We start from the raw sequence: 12287 nt of genomic DNA on the forward strand, positions 1-12287 counted from the left end.
GCGTCTAATGGGGGGCAAATCACTTCACACTGGGGTGAAGGGTGAGGGATTCCAATGAGGTGTGTCTCAGAGTTTCTCTTAAGTAATTGCTTTGTAACATTGAAGGACAGCCTCTCTTATTACTAGGCAGTTATACAATAAAATGCTCTCCTATATACATTCTTACTTTTATCTACTGGCCTTTCTGTTAGCCTCTGGGGACACAAGGAATAAGTTCATTATCTTTTCTATGCGAGTAAGGACTTGGAGCTAGCTCTCCTGTCTCATATCTGTCCCTAGAAACATTTTGGAAACTTGCGTGACTATATTGCTTTGAGACAACACTTGCCAGGATGACACCTTTCAGCAAAAGTCCTCTAGTTTAACAACCTTTCTTCTGTGCTCTTATTTCTCCAACTATGTGCCTGGTCTCTGTTCCCACTCATGCTCTGAATGTGTTAGTGTGGCTACTCAACATGGTCACTGTATATTTCATGTCATTTCCAGTAAAGCAATCTCAGATCCAAGTCACCTATGTTGTCAAACCCAGGCCCATCTCACTTTGTATAGCTGAAAACACTATGTCATTTGTGGAAAGCCTGGTATCTGTCCTCTGAGGTTCCAGAAAGGATGAATAAAATGATCAAACAATTGTCATGGGTGCATGAAGTGTAATTTTGAGATTGAATCAGTAATTTCTATTCTGCAGGACATGGGTAACTGGATTGAACTGGATTGAACTGGTCTTCACAAATGGACCATCAGACTGGCCCAGTGGTTGTCTGTTGTGCTTCCAGATGGCTGTACACAAGAGAATCTCTTCAAAACGAGAGCAATGTGTTTACTGTGGAGACCAGAATTTCTTTTTAGCTTAGCTGTCTTTTTCTTCCTGATCTCACTGTTCATTTGTTTCTACATAGTATGTTGTAAAGTCTTTTGAGATTACTTTCCTGCCTCAGCTCTGCAAAGGAAATCATAACTTTAAATCTGTATATTGGCCACAGCGTTGAAGGGAACGTGGCTCCTCAGGTAGACCAGGGACCTAGCAACAAAGGAGTTCAAGCCACATACCACTGGCAGGTGCAACTCAGGGCTCGGTTTCATGAGGGGATAAATTGTTTGTCCCTTGTCCAGTTCTTTATTGCTAGGCTTTCAGAAGTTCAAATGCAAATCTCCTCTTCGAAGGGTCATACTTCCATTGTTACTTTTCAATTCATAAACTTGGTGTCAAGAAAAGGGCAGCCAAAAAGTCTAGCATCTCAGATTACAACCACATTGCTTCCCACGTGTAGTAACTGGGCTACTCACAGAGATTAACTGCCCCAAGGAAATCCATGAAAATGGTCTTTGGAGGTCCTTCAGGCATGCGCACCAGTCCTATGTGGCACTAATACTTTCATCCTCAGCAGTGTCCTTGAAGCATGCCTGCCGCTATGTCAGTGTGATCTCCTTTGACTCTGTAGACAGAAGCTGTGAAACTTCTCTGGAGAGACAAGCAACACTATTACAACATCAAAAAAAAAAAAAAAAAAAATCTCCTTTCTCGGTAGACTCATGAAGTGCCTGAGAGGCAACTGTCCCTAGTGGGTGCTCAAAGACAGCAAGTCGTTGTTGACGAAGTGGAGAGTATGTTGGTACACTTGGTAAATACAGAATGTTTCCTCAACTCTCTGCACCCCAGGTCTTAAGGAATGGAGCTAGGCGCTTTGTGAGAATGTCTTTTTAGCCTACAGTATAATAATATTCACTTCATAAAGTAAGACACAACATTTAACCTAATGGAGGCAATAACTGTTTTACAGAAAACATATGGTGTGACTTTGAGGACATTTTAACCGACTTTCCCCCCGCCCCCCCCAAAGAATAAAAAAAAAAAGGTTTGTTTTTTTCAAGTCAGCAATCCTTCATCTTGGGAGAGGCTGTGGAAGGAGGAGAGGGTAGCCGACAGAAGCTATAATTCAGGAAGGAGATACAAGCAAGGTCAGGCAGGACAGAATGATGTGCAAGATCACATTAGAAATATCACCAGATTCCTTTGGGAGTTATAAAGGTGCCTTAATTCTTGTCCTTGCCAAGCATCCTGTAATAGTATGACAAGATTTTATTTATTATCACAGTCAAATTGGACTCTTATGCTCTGGCTAGGCCACAGGTGTGGAATGTCAGCCATGGCACTCAGTATCATCAGAGGGGGCTCTTGTGAGGTCTCTTAGGAAAGAAAGGAATTTGTGATGAGACCCTCCAAAGAGGATGCCTTTTACTTCAGGCCAGAGAGGCACCTGTTTGCTTGTATTAGCTACCTAATCGGTGTTTCCCATGAAAGGGCCCTGTATTTGTGACGGAAAGGAAGGAAGGAAAGAAACATTTAATTTAAAGATGAAGCTTCCCTAATTGGTTGGCTACTTTGGTCATGAAGTGTCTTTGTTGCATCATGTTGATAAGAGAAGGCTTGACAAATATCTTGACTGGAGAGGAAGCAGTCAGAGTGTATGGAAAAAATATATTTCTATATACTTATATACAGCATTCATATTTACAGATACTATAATACTTATATAAGGTCAACTGTCAGGCTTTTTATTATGAAAAGATAAATTTACTTCATCATTTAGCAATGCCTGGGAGAAAAGCATACCAACACCACCTTGAAGAGAAATTAACAGGAGTACATGTATTTGAGAATGTAGGCCTGCACTCAAGAAATAATTTACCAGAATACTTGTTTTAATCTGTTTAAACTGATTATTATTATTATTATTATTATTATTTTGTATAACTTCCTAGCACATAGGGCTCATATTTGAATAATACCCAGACCTACTTAGGTTCCATTAAGATCCGATGAGATTTTTCACCATTAACATTCTTTTTAGTAACTCAAACCTAGAAAAGGAGGAGAAAAGAGAAGTTTTCAGAAACCAGGCCAAATATAACATGGCATAAAAAATGCCAAGAGAAAAGTGCAAACTCCCAACCTTTAAGTACTGTCAAAAAAAAATATCTAAGTAACATAATACTTACTAAAATACTTCCAAGGACTGTGGGAGAAGATGAGGGATAATCTGCCCCAAGGAGCTGATCCAATGAAGCTTCCAACCCTCATGCAGAAAGGCCTTTCCAATGAGAAATCTGGATTGATGTAGCTCTGTGGGAATACAAAGAAGGCTGGCAATATTAATTGAAAGAGACCTTATTCTGGGACTTTGCAAAATACTCTTTAAATATTATATTTGTTTTGCCTGGGTGTGATGGTTTGAATAACAATGGCCCTATAAGATATATAGGCTCTATATTTGAATGCCTGTTTGCCAGGGAGTGACAGCATCTAAAAAGATTAAGAGCTGATCCCTTATTGGAGTAGCTTGGTCTCACTGGAAGAACCGTATCACTGTGGGATGGCTATTCCTGGTTGTCAACTTGACTATATCTGGAATAAACTGGCTGGGAGGCACAGGCTTTTGACCCGGATTTTGACATGAAGATCTTGAGGCACAGTGGCCATGAAAAGCTAAGACCAGGCAAGGTAGTACATGCCTTTAATCCCAAGAGATTGAGGCAAGCAGATCTCTGAGTTCAAGGCCATCCTGGGACAAAGCAAGCTCCAGATCCAGGCATGGTTGTCCACACCTTTAATCTGGGCCATATCTTCTGCTGGAGGCCTACTTAAGGCCACTGAAAAGAACAAAGATTCACTCACTCTCTTTGCCTGCTTGGACTTACATGCCAGCACTTGTGTTGGAACTTACTTCTTCAGGATTCCAGTTTATATAGAAAACTGTCTAAAACAACTAACCTCTAGCAACTCCTAGATTCTTGGACTTCCCATTCATAGCTGCCATAATTGGGTTAGTTGGACTTCAGAGTGTAAATCATTACAACAAATTCCCTTAATATACAGAGACATTCCATTAAGTTCTGTGACTCTAGAGAACCCTTATTCACTGTGGTGTGTGTGTGTGTGTGTGTGTGTGTGTGTTTTGTTATGAGTCTACAAAAGTCCAAGCCAGGCATGTGACTCTCTTCCTGCTGCCTTTGGATCCAGATGTAGAACTCTCAGTTACCATATTGGCCTGCTGATAAAGGACTAAAGCTCTGAACCTGCAAGCAAGCCCCAATTCCATTTTGTAAGAGTTGCCACAGTCATAGTGTCTCTTCACAGCCACAGAACACTAAGACATGAGCATGTGCCACAGGCTACGTGTGGAGGTCAGACGGTAAGTCCTTCCCTAATGTGGGTTGTGGGGATAGAATCTCAGGTTGGCAGACTTGGTGGCAGTCATCTTTACCTGCTGAGCCATCTTCTTAGGCCTTGAAACACCTCTGTTCATTCCTTGGGGTTTCTATCATTTTAGGTTTCTTGAAAGAAACAAAGATTTCTTTTAAGTTCTTGCTTCTTGAAGATGCCTGGCGGAAGCCTACTAGAGTAAAACATGTCACTAAAATATAATTAGCTGAGATGGAGAAAAAGAGGCATCCACAGTTAAACAATAATTGCAGACACTGTGGCTTTTCCCTCCACCCCAGCCTCCGACCCCCATTGTTAACAGTCTCCTCATATCCACTATAAAGGTCCAAGGTATGCTTAGGAATAACAAGCTCTTGTCGGGTTAAGGCTCTATTGCTTTCAATTTGTGGCGAGAGTTGGATTTACTCCTGCAGGGCCCTCCAAGCTCTGTGGTTCTTTGGCAATGCCACCTGTTTTGCTGAACAGTGGCTCTTAGAACAAAATGCTTGAACAATTTGGCCCTAGGATGTATTTTAAGAACACTCCTGCCTGTCAAGAACATGTAATAGCTACCGTTTAACAATTCACTAGATGAAAATGAATACTGGGTTACTGCCAGCTACAATTTCTGGACCTTAAAACTTTAAATAATTAATAGGAAAAGAAAAGAAAGTGATTTCCACTTACTTTGAATCTGACGAGTTAGCAGTTCACATGTTAAGACCTACGACATCCCAGCGGTCAAGTAATGGGAAGAAAAGCTTGAGATGACAGATGTAGCAGCTGTGTACACTAGCTAAAATGATTTAGTCGATTAGTAAAACTCAGACCTATATTGGATATCTCAAAATAAAAATGAGTCACTTGGAAAAAAATAATTTTTAAAAGTCACTTTGAAGTATGCTTTTGACTAGATAATATTTTGTAACTAACATAATTTTTAGAGCAATTTGACATTTTTTCTATATTTCTTGGAATTTTAAAATATAGATTACTGAAATGTCCCATTGTGTCTCAAACACCAGATGTTTCTCTTATATTGATATAACAATCATACAGGCTCATCATGTGCTATGTTAGTATATCTATACAATCGTATTGTGTTGGAAATATGGGATTGATATCTCTGGTCGGGGATTATTCATCATTCATGTTGGAAATATTAAAAATCCTTTCTTTTTATTTCTCAAGAGCATATAGTGCATCTACAGTACCAGTAATCACATGATTGTGGATATGATGTCTAAGTATGATACATTGTCTAACTGTAACACATTACCTATTGATCAACCTACAACCCTGTTTTCCACTCCTCCAATCTTTCTAACCTCTGGCAACCAGTAGTCTCAACTGAAATCATTGTTCTGGGTTTCCACATGAGATCACGTGGTACTTTGCATTCTTTGCATGCTCTATTTCATTTGAATGCAGCCTACAGTTCTATGCAAGTCACAAGATACAATCCCTTTCCAAGGCTGACTCTTACTGGCTGAAAGTCCTCCTGGTAGCTGGAGATATTTTGTTTAAATATTCAAGGTTGTTAAAAAGGCATAACCAATGGGATTCTTTTTATTTATTTTGAATGTTTCAGACTTGTTAGCAGTAGGTGAGTACTTCAAACAATTGCTAATTATTTGTGGTATAGTACAATTCATTACATCTCTGTAAGAAAATGTAAGTGTGGTGGTTTGAATGATAACCCCCCACCCCCATCCTGTAGGCTCACGGGGAGTGCCACAGTTAGGTGTGGCCCTGTTAGGGGAAGTGTGTCACAGGTGATGGGAAGAGGTTTTCGATACTGAGGGCAGGCCCAATATTCCTCTCTCTTCCAGCTGCCCTCTTCCTGGAGGTAGAATTCTCAGTTCCTTTTCTAGTGCCATGACTGCTTACATGGTGCCATGCTTCCTGACATGATGAAAATGGACTAAACCTCTAAACTGTAAGCCAGCCCCCACTTACATGATTTCCTTTATAAGAGTTGCCATGGTTATGGAGGCTCTTCACAACAATAGAAATCCTAACTAAGACAGTAGGATAATCTATCTGAGTTTATCATTGACCTGGGTAGAACATTAAGGACATTGAGCTTGACTAGATGACAGCTATGTGTTCTGTTACTCATTGATCTGATGAGGAGCAGAAATGTGGTTATAGATGACTGTGAGCAAGACAGCTATAACAGGGTCCCTTCAGCAAAATCTTGCTGGCATATGCAATAGTGTCTGGGTTTGGTGGCTGATTATGGGATGGATCCCTGGGTTGGGCAGTCTCTGGATGGTCCATCCTTTCGTCTTAGCTCCAAACTTTGTCTCTGTAACTCCTTCCATGGGTATTTTCTTTCCTATTCTATGGAGGAATGAAGTATCCACCTGTTGATCTTCCCTCTTCTTGATTTTCTTGTGTTTTGCAAATTGTATCTTGGGTGTTCTATGTTTCTGGGCTAATATCCACTTATGAGTGAGTGCATATCTAATGACTTCTTTTGTGATTGGGCTACCTCACTAAGAGTGATATCCTCCAGATACATCCATTTGTCCAATAATTTCATAAATCCATTGTTTTTAATAGCTGAGTAGTACTCCATTGTGTAAATGTACCACATTTTCTGTATCCATTCTTCTGTTGAGGGACATCTGGGTTCTTTCCAGCTTCTGGCTATTATAAATAAGGCTGCTATGAACATAGTGGAACATGTGTTATTACCAGTTGGAACACCTTCTGGGTATATGTCCAGGAGAGGTATTGCTGGATCTTCTGGTAGTATTATGTCCAATTTTCTGAGGAGCCTCCAGGGCCCCCAATGGAGAAGCTAGAAAAAGCACCCAAGGAGTTGAAGGGGTCTGCAACCCTATAGGTGGAACAACAATATGAACTAAGCAGTACCCCCCAGAGCTCGTGTCTCTAGCTGCATATGTAGCAGAAGATGGCCTAGTTGGCCATCACTGGGAAGAGAGGCCCCTTGGTATTACAAACTTTATATTCCCCAGTACAGGGGAATGCCAGGGCCAGGAAGCAGGAGTGGGTGGGTAGGGGAGCAGGGCGGAGGGAGGGTATAGGGAACTTTTGGGATAGCATTTGAAATGTATGTAAAGAAAATATCTAATAAAAAATATAAAAAAGAAATATGGCTATATATCACATACATATACTACATTCTATATAAATATAGTATGTATATAATTATATACTGTATGTCATATGCTATTATTGTATAATATATACTGTGTAATGAAATATATATTACATGCACATATACAGTATATACTATATTATATATAATTATATATTATTGCATACATTATGTATTATGTTATATACAACAACACATATATATTGTTTAAAATAAGGCTTGGATGATTATGGAGACTGAGAATCCTACTATGTGTAAGCTGGAGACATGGGAAATTGCCAGTTGTACTCCAAGATCAAGCACAGAAGAGCTAATGTTTGAGAACAGAATATGGAATGTGTTTTATTGTTTGTGCCATGAGATGTCCATCATACTAGGAAAAACAATCTTTATTCAGTTGATTTCAAAGCTAACTAACCTTCTCCAGAATGACTCTCATAGACCTACCTAGAAATGATATTTTACCAGAAATCTGGAGAATCCTCCTTACGCTGGCTTCAAATATTAACTATCATTATTAATTCAAACGAACAGTCTTGTGCTTAGAAACAGAGCCATAGAAACTATCTTAAAGGCCACTGCTAGAGTTTTCATGCACAGTTAGGCTAAAGGAGTATTATGGATTTAAAAACCCTCATCATTGCCCCAGCCCTTAGTGAAGGGCCATAGAAAGCAAGGCTCTCCACTAGGAAATGATCTCTGAGCAGGCACTCAGTCAGTCCCTCATGAGCTGTTCATCCTAGCTCTCGGACATGCCTACCCAAGGCCTGTTGAGAAACTCCTCTTGCCATTCAGGGAGAGAGAGCTGGGTTCTACTTCCTGACTCAGCCACCGTACTGCTCTGCCTGTCTTGGGTGCCTGGTCTTCTTGTTTCAAGGTGATCTGTGGTTATTACAGGACATGATGTGGAGCCAGTCTGCTCCTTTTCTGTGTATCCCCCCCCCCGCCCCCCCAGGCCCATCTACTTCTGCCCTTGGGAGTTTTTGTCATCGTCATTTCCACTTACTTGCCAGCTTCTCCATTGTGGCTCCTCAGGTTTTGAGTTATCTGGCTTAGTTTCTCTTTCTGAAAAGTCCTAGTCTTAGCAAAAATCACATCAGAGCTAGAATTCCTTCATTTGTTTTCCTAATCCAAACAATTGTGCTTTGTCACCATGGCTTATCTACGTAAATGTGATAACTTCATCCCCGGCCCCATTGTTAGGATTTGTCTTATGGAAAACAGGAATTGCAAGTAGAGGCTAGAATGCTCACTGTAGTGCTACAGTAAAGTATTCTTACAATACTGTGGATAAATGCTTCTTTCATGACTATGAAGAGAGCTTGGTTCATAGTCTAATTAATTTTATTAACTTGGAGCTGAAAGGAGGTGGTGACTTAAGGAAGGGCATAAAATGCAGCAGACCTTGCCAGACTAGTTGCATATAGCTGCCTTTAACGGAAAGTTAAAGAGCATTCACTCATTACAAGTAATAAGGCAAAAGGGATGCTTAGACTACATCTGCCTCCATCACATCCAAAGAATATGAGCAAGAGAAGAGACATACGTCTTTTAGTGCAAGCAGCAAGTTTATTTATTTATTCTTGATAAGGAAATAACAAAGGAAAGGTGCCAAGTGAGGTACAACTGAAACATTTGCATATGGAAACAGTCCCTGAAACATCAGATTGTTGTCACAGTTACTGATTGTCAGCTTAAAAAAAAAATGAAATCCTAAGTTTGTCAAAAATAAAAAATTTATTCCTTGGGAAATTTCCAAATGGTAATTTTAGTTCAAAGCCATAGTACTGAGGGTGAAAGTGTCCCCTTGGGTAAGACCAAGGTAGTACTGTGATGATACACACACACACACACACACACACACACACACATTCCTACTTTGCAAAATGCCTGTATGTTTTGCAAAGAAAGTGCAAACATTCCTACTGCATTGTTTTTGGAAGTGTGTCTTCCAGTGTTAGTTAATGTGAGCCAATACTGGTCATTGTGGCTTGCACACACACACACACACATTTCTGATTCTGTATTGGAAACATTTGCGTCTATTCAGATAGCAAATTCGAAGCAGGTAGGGACAGACACCAAGTCTTCAGCCTGATGCTCTTTCATTAATGTTGAAGTGGTAAAACTTACTTAGAAAGATTTCATTTTCTTAAGGACACAGTTGAACACATGGCTGCTTCCTTGCTCTCTAAAGCAACATGTATAATTTAATTGGCAAATACAGAATAAAGGAATACCAGAAGACAAAAATAAAAGCATTAAAGCCTATTACAATCTTGAGTAATGCAAAAACTTCAAGCACACAGGAAAAGTATTGCAATCATGTATTTAGCTTTACTTTTTCTAATATATATCATAATTTAGAACTATATAAAGTCACTTACATAAAAGTAACTTTTCAAGTGTTACAGCTGAAAGCATGGCTTGGTGTTTGGCTTAATCATTTTTTTTTTTTTTTTAACCAGTTTCATTTATAAAGCTCGTAATCTTGCCAGCAGGGCTTCAACTTCAGGAACTGATTCGCTTTTAGCAACAGAGCCAAGAAGTTCCATTTCCTTTTTTCTGTTGCTTTCTGCATTACAGGCTTCATTCTCAACGGCCTTGATCCTCCCTATAGACGCATGAGTGTCTAGATTATAATTAAGCTCCTTGGCGACTGGAGTCCTGGTGGAGTTGCAATTGATACTGTGGTGTGGACGTGACCCTTCTGTCAACTGCATTTTCTGATTTTCTACAGTAAGGAAAAAAGAAACATGAAACTTGTCAGTGTGAAAACCAAGGTCCAGGCATGTTATAAAACGTCTTTTTAACTATTGTCAGTGAGTAAGTCCTCTTTGATGGACTGGAGATAGCTGGCAGGAAGGTAGAGATAAAGTAAGCAGTGAAGAATCGATGAGAGTAGAAAATGGCCCATTTCCTTCTTTTATGCTGAAACATGTTACCAGAACACCATCAGTTTTATCCCATGTTTCATTCAGGATTTGGTCAAACAACAATGACACGCAGAGGCCGTCTCTAACCGTTAGGATGGACCTCATGGCCTGCATCACTCGGTTTCTTCCCCTTATTCTTGGCTTAGAGCATCACAGCAAGCACATGTACCATATGCATAGATGACTTGTCTACACTGCGTATCTTTTCACTAGGATGTACATCCAACTGAGCAACAGCTTCATTTTCAATACCATGTAGTTTCAGTACCTATAATAGTCCTAGCTAAGGTAAGAGTTCAATAAACACACTGGATAAATAAAAAGTCTGCATAGATTATGACCCAACAGAGGAATTAGACTAAGATTTTCTTTTCAAAGAAAAAGTCTGACTCTCTTAAGAAGTATAAAATTAAAAAAAAATCCCTTAAAAATAATGAAGTTATCAGGAAAATTGCGTTTTCTAGAAACCATAATTACATAATTATGTCATAATGACATTGAGTAGTATATCTACATCTACATGTGTGCATACATACATACACATACATACTGGCGAGAGACTATGATCTTGACACCATAATGGGCAGTGATTAAGTGCTGCTGGTTGATTCTCTGAGACGTAAACTTTCTTCTAATTAACCGACTCTCACATGTGCAACCTTAGGATCGAGTCTCTCAGAGGTCTCCAACTTTTAAAAAGCAGACTGTCTCAATATTCATATAACCTTGAAGAGGGTGTGAAAATGGCTCCAACAAACTTGACATGACATTTAAAGTTTTTTGGTTATTCGCTGAGAGATGTTCCATTATCCCCATAGTAATGACTTTGGAGCACAAGCAGTCACTCATGACAGTGTGTTTTATGCGAGCGCTGAAAATTCCAACCGAAAACAGCTTGTACATTAAAAGGTGGCTGCTGAAGATATTTACTGCACTGTCATTTCCTGACCAGGGGCTTCTGGTGATGGATGAGGATTTTGCACAGTTTCTTGGACAATCTCTACAAATTTTAGAAGTATGATCAGCTTTTAGCTGTGGGAAGAAAATAAATACACTTTTCTTATCATTTTCTCTATCAGGTGGGCAACTGTTACTCAAAAATCAAAATCTAACCGAGCAGTGATTTTTTTCTTAGAGGGGTTTATGCGCTGCAGCTTACACTGCATCTGTGCCTGCAGCAAAGAACACACACTGGACTGGTGGTTCTGCAATTCCCAGGGCCACATAAATGAATCGTTTCTTATACCCACCACCCTCCGCCAAAAGGTGTGTGGAAAGTGCATTTGTAGCTAAGTACTGATTTTCAGTCAGCATAGTGCTCATTCCCAAATCTTTCAAATTTCAAATGACTCCAGGTCATTTGATGTCTTGTATATTACAAACATCATGAGACTGCCAACAAACAAGGCTATTTTGCTACTGGGCAACTCTAGTTAAAATCTTGGATTACTGAGAGTACACTGGCAAGAATATGGATCTGGAATACAAGAACATAATACATAAAGCCCTACAATGTAGCTATACACAATCAACGTCAATTCTGTATGTGGAAAAGTAAAAAGAAGAAATAAAATGGGATTTTAGGTAGACGTACTATGAAACCTGAACTTTAAAGGATAATTCCATCCCTTTGAGTCCCAGATTCTATAAGTCTCACAGAGTAGCTATGGGGATAAAGAGATGAGAGCTGGGTGCTCCTATATAGTGATTACTGTCCTAGTTAGTGTTACTATTGCTGTGATGAGACACCATGACCAAAGTAACCTGAGGGAGAAGATGGCTTTCTTGGCTTACATTGCTCATCACTGAAGGAAGCCAGAAGAGGAGTTCAAATTTGGCAGGAAACTTGAGGTAGGAGCTGATGAGGAGGCTATGGAGGAATACGGGTATTGGTTTGCTCCTCATGGCTTGCTCAGTCTTCTTTTTCATAGAACCAAGGACTACTGGTTCAGAAAAGTACCCTTAGCCATCAATCACTAATTAAGAAAATGCCCTATATATAGCAGGATCTTATGGA

The 12287-nt window shown here is 39.7% G+C and overlaps 1 protein-coding gene across 1 annotated transcript in view; it reads right to left on the reverse strand.

The window, feature by feature from the left end:
* Window positions 1–8931: 8931 nt before the first annotated feature.
* Window positions 8932–12287, reverse strand: part of Diaph3 (diaphanous related formin 3) — a 475768-nt gene continuing 472412 nt past the window's right edge. The window contains exon 28 of the mRNA XM_029469353.2: window positions 8932–10068. Within this exon, the coding sequence (XP_029325213.1) occupies window positions 9809–10068 (260 nt within the window). The 3' untranslated portion in view covers window positions 8932–9808. The remainder of the gene's footprint in view (window positions 10069–12287) is intronic.

Source organism: Mus caroli, unplaced genomic scaffold, assembly GCF_978045245.1.
Source record: "Mus caroli unplaced genomic scaffold, Mus_caroli_1 scaffold_12, whole genome shotgun sequence".
Lineage (NCBI taxonomy): Eukaryota > Metazoa > Chordata > Mammalia > Rodentia > Muridae > Mus > Mus caroli.